The 20,274-nt window shown below is 63.3% G+C and overlaps 2 protein-coding genes across 5 annotated transcripts; both read right to left on the reverse strand.

Annotated features, from left to right (window-relative positions):
• Positions 1 to 1,408: 1,408 nt before the first annotated feature.
• Positions 1,409 to 5,369, reverse strand: CNPY2 (canopy FGF signaling regulator 2). Its single transcript, XM_029073324.2, has 6 exons — positions 4,414 to 5,369; positions 3,956 to 4,083; positions 3,281 to 3,396; positions 2,282 to 2,491; positions 1,764 to 1,860; positions 1,409 to 1,593 (listed from the first exon to the last, which is right to left on the reverse strand). The coding sequence occupies exons 1-6, from the start codon at positions 5,076 to 5,078 to the stop codon at positions 1,550 to 1,552; spliced, it is 1,260 nt and encodes a 419-aa protein (XP_028929157.2). The 5' UTR covers positions 5,079 to 5,369; the 3' UTR covers positions 1,409 to 1,549.
• Positions 5,141 to 18,738, reverse strand: PAN2 (poly(A) specific ribonuclease subunit PAN2). 4 transcript variants are annotated; one of them, XM_029073319.2, is made up of 27 exons: positions 18,530 to 18,737; positions 18,370 to 18,421; positions 17,563 to 17,932; positions 17,199 to 17,368; positions 16,914 to 17,034; positions 16,727 to 16,804; positions 13,908 to 14,175; positions 13,432 to 13,774; positions 13,147 to 13,243; positions 12,846 to 12,965; positions 12,493 to 12,612; positions 11,985 to 12,113; positions 11,695 to 11,894; positions 11,392 to 11,540; positions 11,196 to 11,302; positions 10,998 to 11,096; positions 10,394 to 10,476; positions 10,162 to 10,303; positions 9,772 to 9,915; positions 9,532 to 9,591; positions 9,161 to 9,251; positions 8,477 to 8,634; positions 8,246 to 8,389; positions 7,974 to 8,153; positions 7,734 to 7,827; positions 5,682 to 5,879; positions 5,141 to 5,585 (listed from the first exon to the last, which is right to left on the reverse strand). In XM_029073319.2, the coding sequence occupies exons 1-27, from the start codon at positions 18,663 to 18,665 to the stop codon at positions 5,551 to 5,553; spliced, it is 3,888 nt and encodes a 1,295-aa protein (XP_028929152.1). In that variant the 5' UTR covers positions 18,666 to 18,737; the 3' UTR covers positions 5,141 to 5,550. The 4 variants fall into 4 exon arrangements, with proteins under 4 accessions (XP_028929152.1, XP_028929154.1, XP_028929153.1 ...); XM_029073321.2 differs by having other exon boundaries at positions 5,551 to 5,585; positions 17,632 to 17,932; positions 18,530 to 18,738; XM_029073320.2 differs by having other exon boundaries at positions 5,551 to 5,585; positions 11,392 to 11,537.
• Positions 18,739 to 20,274: the final 1,536 nt, after the last annotated feature.

Raw genomic sequence — 20,274 nt, forward strand, 5'->3', positions numbered from 1 at the left:
TCAGACACAGCCCCTGGCCCACGTGGAGTTCACAGTCCCAATCCCCATTTTACAGATGAGGTAGTTGAGGCACAGAGAAGTGAAGTGACTTGCCCAAGGTCATACAGCCGACATTAGAACCCTCGACCTCTGCCTCCCAAGCCCGTGCTCTTGCCACTAAGCCACGCTGCTTCCATTTAATCGTACTTATTGAACACTTACTGTGTGTAGAGCACTGCACTTGGGAGAGTACAACAGAATAAACAGACATACTCCCCGCCCACAGTCTAGAAGGGGTGACAGACATTAATATAAATGATGAATATATGTGCACCCTCAGCATATGTGTATATCTACGCATTTCATAACTGTGGTATTTGTTAAGCCCTTTCTATGGGCCAGGCACTGTACTAAGTGCTGGGGTAGATTCAGGATAATCTGGTCCCACAGTCTAAAGAGGAGGAAGAACAGGTATCGAATCCTCATTTTGCAGAGAAGGGAACTGAGGCACAGAGAAGTTAAGTGACTTGTGCAAGGGCACACAGCAAATAACAGAGCTGGTATTATTCATTCAATTCAATCGTATTTATTGAGCGCTCTCCGTGTGCAGAGCACTGTACTACGTGCCTGGAAAGTACAATTCGGCAACCATTAGAACCAAGACCTCTGACTCCCAGGTCCAGGCTCTTTCCACTAGGCCACGCTGCTTCTGGCATTTGAGATTTCAGTCTCCCCCCTTGAAGTGGGAGCTCCTTGCGGGTAGGGCAGGTAAAATCAGCCTTCTGGCAGATTTTCCCAAGGGCCCAGGTCAGTGTGTCGCCCTCAGCAATGGATGAGCCTTGGTCCTGGGGCAGGAAAGGCTGGGCGGGAGGAGGGGTGGACCCCAGCATGGGCGCTCTGCGCCGCCCCTCTTCTATACTCTCACCTCTGCCCGGGCCCCGAGGGCAACGAGCGAGGAGGCGGGCAGAGGGGCAGCTTGCTTCGTTCAACGGGTGTGCTCTTTACCCACGTTAGCCTGCTTCAGGCAATGGGCAGGGATTTTCTCTCTTTATTGCTTAATTGTACTTTCCAAGCGCTTAGTACAGTGTTCTGAACACAATAAACACAATTGAATGAATTGAATGAATGAATGAAAGACCGAGACTAGAACCCAAGTTTCCATCCACTGCACCTCCAGCAGGGCTCCTGCTCACAGGAGGCACTCAATAAATACCCTGCCCACCTACATCCAGACTCCAGCTATCCAGCTATCTCCAGCCTCCTCAAGTGGCTGCTTCCCCACTTGCTCTGGATGAGGGGGCAACTGGGGAGTGACCTAGGCAGGCAGAGAGATGAAAGGCTCAGCACTCTCCCCCAGCCCCCTCAACCTTCCCTTTCTCCCCACTGGAGGGGGGCCCGGCCGGGGCCGAGACATCCCGGTCCACACGAGTTTGGGAATTTTGCTTTATTTTGGTAAAAACATGGTACAAAATGCGCCACAGCCCCCTCCGCATCCACGTGGGGGAAGGGGAGAAGGGTCCGGTCGGTACTCTCCACGGGGGTGAGGGGGTCGGGGAGCGGCCCTGCTTGATCAGAGCTCATCGTGAGGTATGTGCAGGGCATGGTCACACAGGTCTGTGGGCAAAATGCAGAGTCCGGTCATGCTAGCACACGTCCTGCCCACACCACCCCCATCCCCTGCCAACATGGATACAGTGTGAGGCGGGGGGGAGGGGAGAGGGCAGAGGGCGGGTGTTGGCACGATGGAGGAGACGGGGATGAGAGGAAGCATGGTGTAGGCTCACCAGTCCGTTTGCTACAGAGTCGGTCCTTCACGTTTTCCGCCTCGTGGGAGAAGAACTCAATGAGCTCGTCCTCAAACTCCTCCACAATGCTCTCGCACTGCAGCCCCACCCCACCCCCACCCCCGGAAGACGGGCAGAAAGACCCTGTGAGTTGGGATGATGGAAGGGACCAGTCCCTCCTTAGCCCACCCCGGCCCCCACAGCCCTCCTCCTCGACCCAGGGTCTCCCTCCCCAGCACCCCCCGGCCCTTCTTCGGGACCCCTGGTCCCCCCCGCCCAGAACTCCCAAGCCCCTCTGCCCCGGCCACCCCCGACCCGGCACGCCAGGTTGCCCTCCTCAGCCCCCAACCTCGGCATCCCTGGGTCCCCCGGCATCTCAAGCCCCCCAGCTCATCGCCCCCCCCCCAGCCCTTCCTCAATGGCCCCACCGCAGTACCCCCCACCCCTCCGTACCTCTGGGTTCCTCTGCCCCAGCACCCCTAGTCCCCCCAATGCCCCAACACTGCCCGGGGCCTCACCGCAAACTTGAGGCTAGAGGTGATGTCCCCATCGAGCCGCACCCCTTCCAGCTGGGGGCCTGGGTCGGGGCCGGGGCCCGGGCGGGCCGCCACCCGCACATAGTTCTTGCGCTGGCCGCCAGGGTCCGGCTGCTCCCCGTACTCCTTCATCTGCTCGCACACCCGCTCCAGCAGCTCCGTCAGGTGGGCCTCCGAGCGGGCGTAGGGCACCTGGGGGCGACTCGCCTCAGCCCTCCCACCCCTGCCCTGAAGGGCCGTGGCCCCAGGGTGGTCTTGGGGGTGGGCGCACACACCGACATGTCCTCTCTCACCCCCAGCCCCTGTTAGTCGCGTCCTCCCACCCTCCCCCACCCTAAAGCACACCAAACTCAGTTTCCTCTGGGTACAGAACAGTACAACCCTACACACAGTAAACAGGAGAAGCAGCGTGGCTTAGTGGAAAGAGCACGGGCTTGGGAGTCAGAGGACGTGGGTTCTCGTTCCGGCTCCCCCCCCCTCGTCTGTTGTGTAACCTTGGGCAAGCCACCTAACTTCTCTCTGCCTCGGTTACCTCATCCGTAATATGGGGATTAAGGCTGTGATCTGTGATCTCCACATGGGACAAGTTGACTACCTTGTATTTACCCCAGCACTTAGAAAAGTTCCTGGCACATAGTAAGCACTTAATACCACTATAATTATTATTACCATTATTAGTAAGTGCTCAGTAAATGCGACTGACGACCGACTGGCCGACTGTAAGCCCGATGTGGGCAGGGATTGTCTCCTTACTGTTGAATTGTAGTTTCCAAGTGCTTAATACAGGGCTCTGCACGCAGTAAGCACTCAATAAATACGATTGAATGAATGGATGACTGGCTCACTGACTGGTCAGGGTCCAGCTCCAGCCAGCGGGTAAGGGGCAGGGGCAGAAAGGAAAAGGGTGGGAGAAAGGAAAGCCGGGGAGGGGACGGGGGATGGTTGTTGGGGGGGGGGGGGTGCCGAGGGAGGGGGCATCACCTCCACCACTGACTGGCTGCCATCCGGGTTAATGCGAAAGGAGCCCATCTGGATGGTCTTCTTGGGGTCCACACGAGAGATCTCCCACTCCAGTTCGTCCACCAGGGCCCTGCAGGCTGGAGGAGGAGGGGGAAGAGAGAAGCAAGGCAAGTGAAAATGAAGGCAAGTGGGTTCTGATGCAGCGTGACTCAGTGGAAAGAGCCCGGGCTTGGGAGTCCGAGGTCATGGGTTCAAATCCCCACTCCGCCGCTTGTCAGGTGTGTGACTTGGGGCAAGTCACCTCACTTCTCGGTGCCATCTGTAAAAGGGTGATGAGCACTGTGAGCCCCACGTGGGACCACCTGGTAACCCTGTATCTACCCCAGCGCTTAGAACAGTGCTCGGCACACAGGAAGCGCTTAACAATTACCGACATTATTATTATTATTATTCTAATCCAGGCCCCGCCACTCGTCAGCTTCGGGCAAGTCGCTTCACTTCTCTGTGCCCCTCTGGGCATCCGGAAAATGGGGATGAAGACCCCCGAGCCCCAGCTGGGACCACCTGATAATCTCCCCCAGCGCTGAGAAGAGCGCTCGGCACCGAGTAAGCGCTTAACAAATGCCATCACCCAGAGGGGGAGGGAGGGAGGAAGGGGAGGCGGGCCCGAGGTGGGCGCTACCCCGTCCGGCTCACCTCCGCAGCGCAGATCTTGGCTCCTCCGGGCCCGAGCGTCGGCCGCCAGCACCCCGAGGAGCAGGGCCAGCCAGCCCCAAGCCCAGCCGGCCACGGTCGCCATGGTCGTCGCGGCGGGGGAAGGGGGTCTTCGGGGTGGGGGACGGGGGAAGACGGGGATGCAGGGACAGGGAGACACTGTGAGCGAGCTCCGGAGGGGCAGGGATTGGGTCCCACCTGCTTGTCCCCGACGTCTCCCTCGGCGCTCTGCACAGCGCTTGGCGCGTACTAAGCGGCTATGCAGTACGGCCGTTGCAACGAGTACTGATTAATAATGATAACCGCAGCAGGTAGCGGGGAGGCAGGGACGGGGGTCGCCGTCAGAAGGCGCAGCCCCCGGCCCTCCCTCCCTCCCCGACCCCCGGTCCCGGTGAGTCCCCCTCCCCCGTCCCGGTCGGTCGGGGGGTCCGCGCTCCCACCTCGGCCGCAGCGGGCACCGCCGTGGCCCGACCAGCGGGGGGCAGCAGAGTCCCCCCCTCCCCTCCCCAGCTCGGGTCCCGCCGCGCTCCTCGGCGCTTCGGCTCTTTCCGGAGACGGGCCGCCCCGGCGGACGCCTGACCCGCCTCGCGGCCCCCGACGGGTCCCTCGAAGCCGGAAGGGCGACCGGAAGGACCCGGGGGAAGGCCGCTCTTAACCTTCCCCTTCGGGCCTCCCCCAGCCGGGCCCCTGAGGTCGCTCCCCGGGGAGCTCCCGAGCAGGCGCTCTCCGGGGCAGCCCGCCGGCCGCGAGGGCCCCGGCCGGCACCGGAGGACCCCGACCTGCGTGGCGGGGTCCACGTGAGCAACGACAGCCAGGCCGGGGGCGGCACGTGGGACCTCAATGGGCTGGGGGGAGCGGAGGGGCGTGACGCCCGCCCAAGGCGCGGACAGGTACCGAACCCCAAGCAGGTGGCGAAGCCCGGGCCGGAGCTAGAAACTACAAGCCCCGGCGGGGACCGCGGCGCCTCCGGGCGCGAGGGCCCCCGCCGGCCCCGAGGCATGACGGGAGTTGTAGTTCTTCGCGGGCTCCCCGCGCCCCCTACCGGCGAGGGGAGGGAATGCCGCGGCTGCGCCGGGGCGAAGTCACGGCCCTCGGGGCCCAGCATGTCCGGGAGGAGCTCGAAGGGTGAGGATGAGGGGCCGCTGGCGAGACCCTCTGCCCGACGCCTGGTGCTGCATTTCGCCTTTATTTCAATCTTATAAAAACGTCCGACAGGCAGACGGGGAGGGAAAGTGTCGCGGAGGAGAGGGGGCGGCCGGGGCCTCGGAGCCGTCCCCTCCCGGTTTTTGGCATCTCCGAGGATGGCCCGGGTACGGAGCGGTGCTCGCTCGCATCCGGTTAGAGGCCTGGGCCGGTCCGGGGGCCCCAGGCTCCTCCCCGACCATCTGTGCCGGAGCGGCGGGGAGAGTCCCCCCGGAGGGGCCCGCTGGCCCGTTGGGCTCCTTGCCCCCACCCGGCCCCGGGGACCGGGTCAAACCCCGAGGAGGAGAGATCCTCGTCGGCCGCGCCGGGGCCGGCGGAAGCCGCTCGGCTGCGGGGCCGGAGACGTCCGGCAAAGGGCAGGGCCGGGGGGGCGGTCACAGCGCCAGCACCGAGGAGAAGACGGCCGCATCTGTCAGGGCGACACCACCGGGACCGTGAGGCGCCGGGAGCGCGTGTCCCGCCGGACAGACTCCCCCTCCACCCCCGACGCGGGCCGGACACTCACTCTTGGGGCTGCTCGGGCCCTCGGCCTCGGGCACCTTCCAGTCCAGCTTGCGGCCTTTCTCGTAGAGGGCCTTGAGCACTTTGCGGAACTCCTCGGGCTCCCGGCCGTGGCGGCTCAGTTCCAGGTACTTGCGGTACAGCTGCAGGGCCGTGCGGGCGTCCTCGATGCTGTCGTGGGTCTCGCTCTGGATCTTCAGGTCTGGGGGAGGTGGGGAGGGGAGAGACCTCACGGGGAGCCCACCCTGGCCCCGAGGTCCCCTTTCCGACCTGCCCCTCTGCTCCCATGGGGCGCAGCCACCGGCTCCCTCCGGTCGGCTTTCCCGACTCCCGGCTTGCTTGGGCCATGTGCCTCTGGGCGGCGGCACCCACATGGACCCCTCGGGCCCTGACCGCTCCCCAGCCAAACCATCCTGCCCCTCGACTACTCTTGCCTCTGGGAGAGCTCCAGGGGGAGGTCCCGACGCCTCACACTTTACATGTCCAAAACCAAACTCCTCTTCCCCATGTCCCCATCTCCGTTGACAATGCTGCCGCGCTCCCGGAAGTGAAGCCGGCGACCTCGGGTCATCCTCAACCCTCCCCCTGCCCCGCCATTCAGCTCCCGCAACCCATCACCCTCTGAATCGCTAAATCCTCCTGAGGCTCTGACCAAACCGCCACCCCTGGTCCGAGCACCAGTCAGGGCCTGGCGAGACTACTGCCTCAGCCTCGTCACTGTTCTCCCTGCCTCCAGCCTCTCCCCTTTAATAATAATAATAATGTTGGTATTTGTTAAGCGCTTACTATGTGCCGAGCACTGTTCTAAGCGCTGGGGTAGACATAGGGGAATCAGGTTGTCCCACGTGGGGCTCACAGTCTTAATCCCCATTTTACAGATGAGGGAACTGAGGCACGGTGAAGTGACTTGCCCACAGTCACACAGCCGACAAGTGGCAGAGCTGGGATTCGAACTCATGAGCCCTGACTCCAAAGCCCATGCTCTTTCCACTGAGCCACGCTGCTTCTCTTTAAGCCCACACTCCCCACAGCTGCCTGGACCGTCACCCTGCAGCACAGCTCAGCATACCCCTATCCTCTCCTCAGACACTTCCCCTGGTGCCCCCCGTCCCTCCAGAAGTGCAAACTACCAGCCATCGGCTCAGCTTCCGGGCAGTCCCCCAAATCAAAAATCCACCAGCCACAGCTCTCCACATCTCCTACTTGGACCAAACCCCGTGTGGGATAATGACTGTGTCCGACCTGATAAACTTGTAACGGTGCCGCCGCTTAACACTCTCCCCGCTTCAGAGCCTTATTGAAGGCACATCTGACCCAGGAGCCCTTCCCTGACTAAGCCCTCCTTTCCTCTTCTCCCATTTATTCATTCAACCGTATTTATTGAGCACTTACTCCCACTCCCTTCTTTGCCCCCTTGACTTACTCCCTTTATTCATCCCCCTTCCCGGCCCCACAGCACTTAGGTATATATCTGTCATTTATCTATTTATGTCTGTCTCACCCTCTAGACTTTAAGCTCATTGTGGGCAGGGAATGTGTCTATTGTTATATTGTACTCTCCCAAGCGCTTAGTACGGTGCTCTGCACACAGCAAGTGATCAATAAATACGACTGACCGACTGGACCGATAATGATGATAAGAGTCTTAAGAGCCCTCCCTTCGAAAATCCTACCTTCCCCAGGAAAACCTTGGTAATGAAACCTCAACACCCGAGTCCCATTAAGTCACTTAGCCCTTAAATATTTCCTTGCTAGTCTCGGCACTTATGTGCCGATGTGTGCTTATATTTGAAGAGTCAGTTTTTTAATTTAGCTATTGTCGTCCGGAGACATTTGGGCTACTTCTTGTTCTGCCCTTGTTCTTCCTCCTGCTCCCACTGGGTGTAGGCTGGCCTCTCCCTCGAGACTGTGAGCTCCCGAAGGGCAAAGACCACATATCTGGCGGCCGTCGTACCCTCCGCCGCGCTCCCGCCCCTGCCCCGTCCCCGGCAAGGGCCCGGCCTGACCCGCTCCCCCGCCGCCCCCGGTGGCTCTGGCCGGCCAGCCGGTCACTCACCCAGGAAGTACCAGGCGAGGAAGCGCAGGGAGATCATTCGCTTGCGAGGAATGTGGAACAGGTAGACCGTGTCCAGCACCTGGTCTTTGGGCACCTGGTCGGACCCGGGAAGGTGGGAGAAGAGTGGGCGGGGGCGGGGGGGCCCAGCCCCGCAGCTCTAGGCTTTGGCCTTGCCTGCCCTCCTCCGTTCCCCTCCGCCCCCTCCCCCGCCCAGTGTCTGCCCCGTCTTCGCCCCCGCACCATGAGGTTGATGACCCGGAAATCCTTCTGCAGGCCATGGCCCACAAACTTGACCCCGCTGTCAATGAGGAAGCGCAGCTTCAGGTAAGTGGATTTGAGGGTGGTCAGGTGCTTGGAGGAGATCTTGGCATCCAGGTCCCCCGGCTTGATCCCAGAGTACTGCGTCAGGTAATCCACCACCTGGGGCGAACGGCAGGTGAGCGGGGCTGGCAACGAGGCCACCGCCACCCCCCCCCCACATCCCTCCCGCCCCCTCGTCCACCCCGGCACACCTGCTCCTGCGTGGAGATGTAGTCATCGATGAAGGGGATCCCCTCGCTGGGGCCCTGGCCCCGCACACAGGTGATCCTGGCCACGGACATCTGGCTCGGCTTGATGGTGGACTTGGTGCCGTCGCTCCGCAGCTCGGCCTCCTCCTGCGCCGGAGCGGCGGGGGGAGTCACGGTTCAGAGACACCGCCTCGTCCCTGCCCAAATGCCCTGCCCACGTGCCCCGCCGGTCACCTCGTTGAGGGTCACAAACTCGGCGTCCAGCCCCACCAGGTCCCCGGCCTGCGGCATCTCGCTCAGCATGAGGGGGATGAAGGTGGCGTGGGTCTTGCGCTGTTTGCGGGCCAGAGAGGCTTCGGCCAGCAGCACGCTGGCCTCGATCGGGTTCTTGACTGGAGGATGGAAGGGTGGCAGTTGGGTGGTGGGGGAGCCCCGGGGGAAGCGGCGGAAGGGGAGGGCAGGGTGGAAGGAGAGCGAGCAGGCTGGGAAATCCCCAAAGGAACCCACCGAGGGCCACGGAGGAGTCGGGGTGAGGGAGAGGGGCTGAAAGCAGAGTGGGCGCCGAGGGGAATCTGAAGGGACCAGGACCAACGGGTTCCAGGGAGCAGCCCAGGGGACAGCTGGTCCCAGGCAGAAAAAGGAGGCAGAGGGGCTATCTGGGGGAAAGGAACATCCGAATCCTTGGGGGATTCTGGCATCAGTTGGGTGGGCAGCTCGGAGTCCTAGCCCAACGCCCACCCTGCTGGCCACCTCTGAGCCACCCTGGGCTGGGGCCCGGCACTGCAGGGCCTTAGGGAGCGCCCCCGACCAAACCAAAGCCCTCAGTCCCCCTCTCGCCCCGCCACCGGCAAGGCTGCTGGCCCCCTCTCGCCCCTCCCGGGCGGGCCGACACGTAAACACACAGGCATACACACGCACTGCTCAGGTTGTATTTGGTGTTGAGGTTCCTCTTGACGTAGTACAGGATGGCCGGCACCTTCCAGTTCATGTCAAACTGCACCGCCTCACACTGTGGGAGCCAGGGGTCACTACCTCGCCAGTTCCCGCCCACCTCTCGCCACATTAGCTCATCTCTCACCAGCCTCCACCTACTTTAGCCCGTAGCTCACCAGTCTCCTCCTACCCCTCGTCCGCCTCCGCCCCCTTTAGCTCTTCCCTCCCCATCTCCGCCTCTGGCTACTTCATCCCGTCCCTTGCCGGCCTTTGCCCACCTCTACCTGCCCCTCGCCTGGCCTTGCCCCGGGGGCAGAACAGGGCCAGGCTTCAGGCTCCTTCTGGGTGCCACTGACCTGGTCCACGGGCTCAATGAGGAAGTCGTTGAAGAGATACCACTGCTGGTGGGTGACCCCCTACAGGAAGGAGAGGGTCCGGGGGAGGCTAGAGCAGGGCACCTCCCTACCCTCTGCAGTCAGTCCACCCCACACCCTCGCTTCCCTGCCCCTCTGCAGCCGACCCACTCCCATAGCCACTGCCCGCCGCTACCCTGTCCCTCTCCACCCTGGGCAGCCAGCCCGCCCTGGCGCCCTCACCTCCTTCCGCTGGTGATAGGTCTCCCCAACCTTGATGTGCCCCGCCAGGCTACCCCCTGTGCGGGGGTCCAGGACATGCACGACCGTGGCCATCAGGTCGTAGAGGCAGACCCCCTCCTCTGCCTCCGCCTCCGCCTCACTCCGCTGCCAGGGAGATCCCAGGGCCACTGAGTCGTGCGCGTGGGGGGAACCCTGGGTCCTCTGGGCCGCGGGGAGAGGGGAGACCCCGGGGCCGCCGAGCCGCTGGCGGGGAGGGAGGGGGCTTGGAATATGGTGGGGGTGAGGGCTGTGGGGAGGAGACAGGGAGAAGCTGGGAGACGGTGACATTGGGGGACAGGGCTGGGGGCTGGGTGGGACGTGGTCACGGTAGAGGCAGGGCCCACCGCCCACCTGTCCGCGGGGTGCCCAGTCACTGATGTCCAGCTCCTTGCCCTTGCTGAGCCGCATGCGAAGGGAGTAGGGCAGCCAGACATCCCTCAGCTCCTCCACGGAAGGAAGCGGCGGCCCCCCAGCCGGGCTCCCCAGCTCCTTCCTGCCAAAATAAGGCAGGGGCGGGAGTGGGGAGGGGAGGTCTGCTCGAGGGACCTCCCAACCCGCGGGCGCCTCGGGAACAGCCACTTACCAGTCGGCCAGGGCCCGCTCCTTGCTCTGGGGAAGGCCCTGCCCTCCCCGCCCCCCACGCCGCACGGCCTTCTGGAAAGCAAACTGGGGTGAAGAGAGGAGAGCGTGAGGCCCGCAGAGAGCTCAGCCAGGGTGGCCCCCAGCATTCATTCATTCAATAGTATTTATTGAGCACTTACTATGTGCAGAGCACTGTACTAAGCGCTTGGAATGTACAAATCGTTAATAGATAGAGACAGTCCCTGCCCTTTGATGGGCTTACAGTCTAATCGGGGGAGACAGACGAAAACAATAGCAATAAATAGAATCACGGGGATGAACATCTCATTAAAACAATAGCAATAAATAGAATCAAGGTGATGTACATCTCATTAACAAAATGAATAGGGTAATGAAAATATATACAGTTGAGGGGACGAGCACAGTGCTGAGGGGAGGGGAGGGGAAGGGGAAGCATCCTCGGCCCCAGATCCTCCGGCCCCACTCCGGGGCTTCCTCGGGCCGCCCGGGCCCGCCACGTGGACAGAGCCGCTTGGGGTGGTGGGAATGGGCAAGCAAAGAGCCAGGGTCCACCGATCCTCCCACACCCCAACCGACCCCCTCACCTCCGCCTGCATCTTCCAGAAATCGGCCTCCTTGGAACTGTTCACCTCGCAGTTGATGACCAGGACATCGGGTAGTCGGCGGATGTTCCGGGTCTGGACCTGTTGGTGGAGTCAGCGGGTCCCGTGAGGCCCCGGCTCCACGCGGGTGAGCTTGTGAGCTACACCCCGACCCCGTGACCCCCCCGCCCCACAGCTCACCGACGGCTGGTATCTCTCACAGTTCTCACACCAGGCCTGCGTGCTCTGCTCCAGGCAGATGCTCCTCTTTAACACCTGGGCGAAGTCGTAGTCTTTCCCAGCCTTGTCTGAGGGGAACTGGGGGTCACTTTCCCGGGCCCCGGACCTCTCGTCCCCGCACCCGGCCACCCCAACCTTGCCCCGCGCCACCCCGTACCGGCGCCGCCGCCCTCGGGGTAAGACAGCGTGAAGAGCAGGGTGGACGAGACGCGCACCGTCTCCTGGCCACAGCGACACAAGCTGCAGTTCTCCACCTCGCAGCTGAACAGCTGCCCGATGACCGAGTCCCCCGATGAGGCCAAGCTGCTGGCCAGGAGGGGGGGTGGTGGTCCAGAGAGAGACAGAGGCAGGGAGAGACAGAGAGAGGTAGGAAGATGGGGAGAGGGAAGAGAGAGGGTGATGGTGAGGGGAGGAGGCCGAGGGCCGATCTCCCCTGGCCGCGGCCCCGGCCGGGCCTCACCTGGCGGCGGCCCCGCGGTAGGCCTGCGGACCCTCCTGCTCCTGCATGTCCTGGTGCAGCTGGGTGAGCACGAAGCGGTTCCAGCGCTGGATGAGCCGGGCCAGGCTGCCCCGCCCCGGGGCCTCGTCCGAGTCGGCCAGGATGAGGCCCAGCGCCGACGCCTCGGGGATGGTGCGGAAAGCGCGCAGGAAGTTGCTGCCCTGGCGGTGGCGGCGAGAGACAGGGATGGTCAGGGCGGTACCGCCCCCTTCTCCCCCGGCAAGGCCCCGGGCCCCCTCCCTCAGACCCACCTGGCAGGGGTCCCCACGGGACAGGTCCAGCATGTGGAACAGGAAGCCCAGCTCACAGCCCAGGCAGAACTCCTTCTGGCAGAGGTGGTTCTGCACGAGGCAGCGGACCGGTTCCAGGAAGTACAGCACCTGGGGAAAGGGGGAGGGCAGTGAAGCTGGCGGGGGCATTGGCGGTGAAGTGAAGGGGGCCGGGGCAGCGAGGGGAAGGGGGCTGGTTGAAGGGGGACAGTGACGGGAAAGAGGCCGGTTGAGATGGCAAAGTGACGGGAAAGAGGCCGGTTGAGGTGGCACAGTGACGGGAAAGAGGCCGGTTGAGGTGGCACAGTGACGGGAAAGAGGCCGGTTGAGGTGGCACAGTGACGGGAAAGAGGCCGGTTGAGGTGGCACAGTGACGGGAAAGAGGCCGGTTGAGGTGGGACAGTGAAGGGAATGGAGCTGGTTGGGGTGGGGTCAGCGAGGAGAAGGGAAGGAGAGGAGTGGTCCCAGCCGAGCGGGGAAGGGGGCTGACCTGGATCATGCAGTTGCAGTAGGCATTGGGGATGTGGGGCTCCAGGCCAGCGAACAGCGTCTTGTTGTAGTGCTTGAAGTCAAAATCCTCCAGGCCCAGTTTCGAGTATTTGATGGTGACCTGGGGTTGGCCAGCGGCAGAGGTGGCCAGAGGCGGGGGCGGCCTCAGCCCACACCGACGCCCACGCTTGCCCGGGGCGGTACGGCACAGCGCTCGGCACCCGGTAGGTGCTCGATAAATACTATCGGTTAGCCGATCGCATAGGCCTCGGGATCCCGGGCCTCCTCAGAGCCCGGGGCCAACGCCCCCCCGCCCCCCCGGCCCGTCCCTCGTGCCCCGTTCTGCAGACCCACCTTGCGGTATTTTTTGGCCACCTTGGAGAGGTGCGGCTCCTCCTCCCGGCCAATGGGAGACTCGGGCACCTGGCTGAAGCTGTCCGAGTCACTGTCCAGCTCTTTGAGGCGATACGGGATCTGGCCGGGGCGAGGCGAGGGGGTGAGTCGGCGAGGGGGCGGGAGCCGGGGGTCACGCAGATGTGCCCACCTGGTCGTGAAGCCAGCTGGGAGGGTTGGTCAGGGGTCCGTGGGGGAGGGGGCCACCCATCCAGCTGCACGGTGAGCTGCAGAGGTCGGGGAGGGAGGGGGACACACCCACCTGGTTGCGCAGCCGGCTGCGAGGGTTGGGCGCGTAGCCGATGAAGCCGACTTGCTTCATGGTGCGCAGGATCTCTGCCTCCACGGGGGGTGCCCTCCTGCGCCCAGCACCCAGCACAGTCCGGACCGGCCCGCCCCGGCTCGGCGCCCCCCACCCTACCCGGCCCTAGGGGCAGCGTCGAGGGAAGGGGGGGAGAGAGCGGCCGAAAGGGGTGGGTCCCAGCAGGGCGGTGGCAGGGTCAGGGGCCGAGGGGAAAGGAGCAGCGAGGAGGGCCGGGGGGCTCACCGGGGCGCGGGGGCCGAGCGGTCGGCCGGCCAGTCGGAGAGGAGGCCGTCCCCGGTGAGCGGGACGGGGATGAGCGACAGGGGCAGCAGGTCCTGGCTCCAGTCGAGGGGCGGCAGGGAGTCCACCAGGCAGGGCAGGGCGAACTCGGTCTCGCGGGAGTAGGGGTTGAAGGAAGCCTCGGGGGAGTCGGCCCACAGGTGCACGCAGCCCTCCGCGTCGCCGAAGGCCAGCGCCTGTTTGCTGGCCGACACGTCGAACGTCAGCAACGGCGGCCCCACGGGGTTCACGTGGAAGATGTCGGCCGGGTTGGCCAGGCCCGTGGGCTCACAGAATTGGCACTGGCCTGGGAGGGGACCGCGGTGGGGGGGGGGGCTGGTCACCGGGGGCGGGGTCCCCGCCCGCCCCTTCCCCCCGTCCCTCGCCCCGGGGCCCACCCCCCGGCGGCCCTTGCTCTCCCCCTAGCCCACAGTCCGCACCGGTCTGGGAGACGATGGCGAGGCGGGAGGTGTAGGTGGGGATGAAGCGCAGGAAGGCGGGGTCCACGTGCACCTGCAGGGGTGTGACCGAGCGCAGCGTGCGCAGGTCGTACACCTTGAGGAAGCGGTCGCAGGCCAGGCCGCCAGGCCGGCTGGAGAAGCCGCAGGCCACCAGCAGGTTCCCGTGCACGTCGAAGTCCGACAGGCTGCCCGAGTAGGCGTCCAACTCATGCTCCGCTTGGCGGGTGCGTGGGTCCCGCAAAGTCACCTGCGGAGCCGAGGGGGCGAGGGGGAGTGGGGTGCGGTGGGCCCGGGGCCCCGGGGAGGCCGCTGGGGATGAGCGCTCCGGGAGAGGACCTGCCCAATGCGGAGGAGGGAGGGAGGCAAAGGCAGCGGTGGGTGGCATTTGTGGGCACCTCCTGGGCACGAGGCTGGGCACCTGGTGCTTCACTGGGGCCCCTCAGGTGCCAAATCGGGCACTTGCTGCTATATTAGATACCTCCTGAGCACTGTACTGAGCACCTGCTGCTCTACCGGGGACCACCTAGGTGCTGTCCTGTGCACTTGGTGCTATTCCAGTTGCCAGGCACTTTACTGCCACCTTGGGAAGTTACAGAAGAAGGAAAACAAGACATGATACCTGCCCTCGAGGGGCTTCCAGCCTAAAAGGGAAGAGAAAACGCGAACACAGAGAGTGACAGCGTGACAACCAAGGAACTGATGGGAGGAGCTCTGGCCGGCATCCCGCTGGAGCCCAGTAAGGTGGGGTCCGGGGAAACACCCCAGTCCCGCTGGAGCCTGCTTTGGGGGGAAGATGTCAAGGGAGTCCTGACGTGCTGTGGGGAAAGGGTGTTACGGAAACCAGTATAAACGGTGCGTGTGAATAGCCCAACAGCTTTATACACCCAGAGAGTGTAAGCTTCTTGTGCACAGGGATGGCTCACTTCTCAGTGTTTTACTTTCCCTGATGCCTAGTATGGAGCGTTCACCCCAGGAGGGTGCAGGACCCACTAATGCCAGTCCAACGCGACAGACGCTCCCTACAGGTTCTTCCAGAAGTCTGCTGAATCTCACGTATTTTCAGAGTACTCTGTGGCCAGCGTTCCACCCCGGTGGGCGTCCCGGCCCCAGCGTGCGCGTGCAAACCCTCCCCGCCCCCAACCCCCGCCGTGCAGGGCGGCAAGAGGAAGCCTGGCCGCTTCAAACCTCACCGACATCCTTCTCGACTCGAGCAGACTCTGTCCTCATCCCCCGCACCGGGCTGCCCTTGACACCGAGAACCAGCAGACCCTCCTGGAGACGCTCTCTAACCTCAGCTTCGCTGACGCTGTCTTCTCCTGGGCCTCCTCCTCCTAGCTCCGGCCGCTCCTTCACCGGCTCCTCCTCTGTCTCCAGCCCCCTCATTGTGGGGGGGTCCCTTAGGCTCAGGCCTGGAGCCCCTTTTCTTCTGTCTCCCCCTCTAGACTGTCAGCTCACTGTGAGCAGGGAACATATCTACCAACTCTGTTGTGCTCAAGTGCTTAGTACGGTGCTTGGACCCTAGTAGCACTCAATAAATACCATTAATTGATTGCTTAATACCCACCATCTATACCCATTCCCTAACGTGGATGACTCCCGAATCTTCCTCCTCCGCCCCAACCTCTCTCCTCCGCCCTCTCACATCTCCTGCCTCCAAGACCTCTTCAGAGGTCGCATTGACACCTCAGGCTCAATCTGTCCAAAATTGAACTCCTCGTCCTCCCCCACAAATCTTCTCCTTCACCTCCCTCTCTCTCCGTCTTCCCCGTTTCTTAAGTCCTAATGATATCCTTAACTCTTTTTCAACCCCCCGTTTCTTAAGTCCTGATGATATCCTTAACTCTTTTCTCTTTCAACCCCCAGATTGAGTCAGTCACCAAATCCTGCCAGTTTTTCCTCTACACCATCTCCAGAATCCATCCCTTTCTCTCCATTCAGGCACACGTTATAGCCCGCCTTGACCACCACAGCAGCTTCCTCGCTGGTCTCTCTGCCTCCAGCCTCTCCCCTCTCCGGGAGCAGGCCCGGATAAATTGTTTTGGGGCTGATGTTATCGGGGGGGCAGAAACTGGCACCTCTGCATCCCTGTAGTGAATCCCCAGGCCAGGCCCTCTGCTGGCATCTGCACCCACTGTCCGAACCCCCAGTTAATGACCTAAGTGGGGGTCCCTCACATGGCTATCTCCCTTCCCCTTTTCAGCACAAGCCCAACAAACTCCCCCTCCCTCTCCCAGCCTCCCCCCGCTGCAATCCGGGGACCCCGCTCCCAACACTCCCTTCCCTCCAGCTCGGTAATCGGGACTCAGACCCACGGGGAGACCTCCCCTGGCAGAGTTTTCAACAGTCGGTCACTGGGGGACCCTGGGCCGGACCCCGACTCCCCACCAGACTGGGTCCCGACCAGCTGCCGAACCTCGAAGGACTGGATCCACTCGGGCTCCCAGCGCCTTCCTCCGGGCGCTAGCCACGCGGCGGCAGCTGGCGGTCGGTCCCGGTGGACGGGTGCTGGAGGAAGAGCCGCCCCCTCACCGCGACTCTGGACCCGAAGCCCGTCAGGGACCCGTGCCCTGGGGCGGGCACAGGCCGGCGCACTGAGGGGTCGACCCACTGGGGAGGCGGGGGCTGATCAGGGAAGGCCTCTCGGGGAAGATGGGCTGCCCAGGCACCTGGAAGGGATAGGGGTCGAGGGAGGCCCGGGTCCTGGAGGGTGGGGCCAGCGGTCCCTACCTGGGAGCCCTGGAGGATCCCGGGGGGTGGGGAGCGAGGGGCCGGGGCCTCCCTCGCAGGCGCTCCGTTACCTTGCCAGATGTGTGGCCACAGAAGAAGAAGCGGTTCGACTGCCTCATGATGGTGACTCCGGGCACCTCAAGGGGGTACTAGGCCGGCGGGGGGGAGGGCGACAAGGGACGGGGGTCAGCTGGGCCGGCCGGTCTGAACGGAGGGGCGGCAAGGAGGTGTGGCCCGGCGCCCGTCCCCTCCCCGCACCTTCTGGGTCTCCTGGACGGTGTTGAGGTCGATCTCGATCAGGTGGCTCTGCAGGCCCGCCACCAGCAGGGTACTGCTGTCCGTCAGCAGGAGACTGTGCATGTCCTCACCTTCGTCCATGCTGCCGAGCCAGACGGACAGAATGACGGGCGGGAGCGTGAGGCCCAGGGGCGGGGGCCGGCAGCAGGGCACCCGGGGACATCCCAGAGAGCGCCGGGGGACGCAGGACCTCCGGCCACCCAGCACTGGAGCCCCCGGGAGCGGGGGCGCCCGGCCACCACTCACAGGTAATCAAAGGCGATCAGCCCACCCCGGGCCGTGCACTTGAGGTTGTTCTTGGTGAGGAAGAGGACGCCGCTCTCTAGGCTCTGGATCTGCCGAATGTCGTCACTGCAGTTCACCCGGAAGGAAGAGTAGCGCTCCAAGGCGGGGCCGAAGAACGAGGTGGCATGGCCCTGCGGGACGGGGAGGGGAGCGGTGAACGTAGCAGGGCCCACCTGCCCTGCCCTCCCTGCTCCCTCTTCAGCTGGCCGGAGACACCGGGCCCGGGGGGAGTGGTCACGTGGCTGGGGGCATCAAGTCCAGGGTTTGCGGGGGGCCTCAGCGGCCCCCGCCGGGGGGACCCACCCACCCGAGGGGCAGGCCTTACCCCGTGGGTGCCCACCCACAGCATCTCCTCGTGCAGGTCGAAGTGGGAGACGGACACGGGCACGCCCACCTCGGCCACGACGCTGTGCAGCTCCGAGTAGACGCCTTCCATGATGTGCACGGAATCGGGCACGGGCAGGGCCTCGAGGGGCACGCCCTCGGCCGCCAGCTCCACGTTCTGCAGCAGGCTGGGGCTCAGGTGGGCCCCCAAAGCCGGGTCCAGCCCCGGATCCAGGGCCGGGTCCAGGGCCGGGTGCAGGCCCGACGTGTACTCGGCCAGTCCCGCATCCAGTCCCTCGAAGTTCATGGCGGCGGCGGAGCGCCCTTCAGCGGCACGGCTCCCGCGGCCCGAGGGCGGACATCCGGGTCGGCTGGGGGGGACCCCACGGGGACCCAGGTCATGAGGCGGGGGGGTGAGTCCACCGCTGGCTCTCTACAGTTTATCTTTCCCTCTGCTCTCCCTCTTCCTTCCCACAAAACTCCTCAACCCTTCTCCCCGCTTCACCGCCCCCACGCCCCATTCCCCACCCTGCAGGCCTCCCCTCCCGGTCCCACAGGTTCCATATATCCCCTCTCCTCCCCATCCCACAGCCCCATCTTACTCCCTCCTCCCCTCCCCTTCCCCCCCTTCTACCACCTCCTCCTCCTCCTCCTCCCCCGGCGCCCGGAGCGGCGCTTGGCACATACTGAGCGCTTAACGGAGCCCCTCGTCCCCATCACCGTTGGCCTCTCCCTCTCCCCGGATCCCCTCTCGCCCGACTAGTTCATCCCCTGCCCTCTGCCCTGTTACCTGATTGACGTTTCCTACCCAGAATCCTCCGCGGGAAACTCGAGGGGGGGGGGGTCGGTTACCCGGCAGCCTTTGGGAAGAACCAGAAGGGTGGCTTAGCCAGACGCCTCGGGGGAAACATGATGGGAGAGGGTCACTTTCCCGGCAGCCTTCGCGGAGAGCGAGGAGGACCAGTTACCCAGAATCCTCTGGGGGAACCTGAGGGCTCGGGTACCCAGAATCCTCCGCGGAGACAGAAAGCGGTCAATTGGCGGAGGAAGGTGCCCGAGATCCCTCGGCTGGGGGGCGCCGGGGGGAGACGGCGAGGAGAGCATCACCCACGGTTCCCCGCCGGGTTTGGGGATGGACGCCCACGCCCGGCCGCCGGCCCCTCGGGCCCTCCGATCGCCCCGCTTTGCGCTCACGCCCCGCTCTCAACCTACCCCCAGGTGCCTTGGGCCCGGCCTCCTCCAATCAGAAGGGGCCGCGGAGGGCGCAGGCCAATCAGGAAGGAGGGGGGGCGGGACGACAAGGGGAGACGGACTCCAGCTCCTCAGTCGGCTTCGGGGAGGCGGGTTTGGTTGAGAGCGCGGGCTACGGGTCGCCGTCGGGGGTCAAACGAAGCCGCCAGCGGGCCGCTTGGCTGGTGCTCCGCGGGACCGCTAGCCCCTGCCTCCTGCCTGCCCGCCCTTGCCGGACAGGGACTGGGTCCCACCCGATTTGCTTGTATCCACCCCAGCGCTCCGTGCAGTTGCCTGACACATAGTAAGCACTTAACAAATACCGTAATTATCCTTACTGTTATTAGCGGGGTAGCTGGAAATCAACCCTGCCTCGGTTTCCCACCTCCCGACACCGGCAGATCACTGCTGTCCCCAACTTCAAGGCCTTTTTTTTGAAGGTATCTGTTAGCCTCTTATCATGTGTCAGGCAGGGAAGCCGTGTGCCCTAATGGATAGAGAAGAGAAGCAGCGTGGCTCAGTGGAAAGAGCACGGGCTTTGGAGTCAGAGGTCATGGGTTCGAATCCCAGCTCTGCCACTTGTCAGCTGTGTGACTGTGGGCAAGTCACTTAACTTCTCTGGGCCTCAGTTACCTCATCTGTAAAATGGGGATTAACACTGTGAGCCCCATGTGGGACAACCTGATTCCCCTAGGTCTACCCCAGCGCTTAGAACAGTGCTCTGCACAGAGTAAGCGCTCAACAAATACCAACATTATTAATGGATAGAGCACGGGTCTGGGTTCTAATTCCGGCCCCGCCATTTGCCTGCTGTGTGACCTCGAGCAAGTGGCTTCGTTTCTCTGTTCCTCAGTTACCTCATCTGTAAAATGGGGATTGAGACCGTGAGCCTAATGTGGGAGAGGAACTGTGTCCAACCTAATTACCATATAATAATAATTATAATGTTGGTTTTTGTTAAGCGCTTACTATGTGCCGAGCACTGTTCTAAGCGCTGGGGTAGATACAGGGTAATCAGGTTGTCCCACGTGAGGCTCACAGGTAATCCCCATTTTGCAGATGAGGTAACTGAGGCCCAGAGAAGTGAAGTGACTTTCCCACAGTCACACAGCTGACAAGTGGCAGAGCCATTACCATATATCTACCCCACTGCTTAGTACGGTGCCTGGCACGTGGTAAGCGTTTAACGAGAACCGGAATTATTAAGGTGACACACGGTCCCTGTCCCGCATGAGGGCTCACAGTCTAAGTGGGAGGGAGACCAGGGATTGAAGCCCAATTTTGCAGTGGAGGAAAGTGAGGTACAGAGAAGTTAAGTGTCTTACCCAAGGTCACCCAGCAGGCAAGCGGAAGAGTGGGCCTGGAACCCTCCTAGGCCCGTGCTTTATCCACCCGGCCTAGGTGCTTCTCGTTCTGAAGGCATATCTCTTCCAGCGTGCCTTCCCTGATTAATCCCTCGATCAATCATATCTACTGAGCGCTC

The sequence above is a fragment of the Ornithorhynchus anatinus genome, chromosome 10 (genome assembly GCF_004115215.2).
Source record: "Ornithorhynchus anatinus isolate Pmale09 chromosome 10, mOrnAna1.pri.v4, whole genome shotgun sequence".
NCBI classification, from domain to species: Eukaryota; Metazoa; Chordata; class Mammalia; order Monotremata; family Ornithorhynchidae; genus Ornithorhynchus; species Ornithorhynchus anatinus.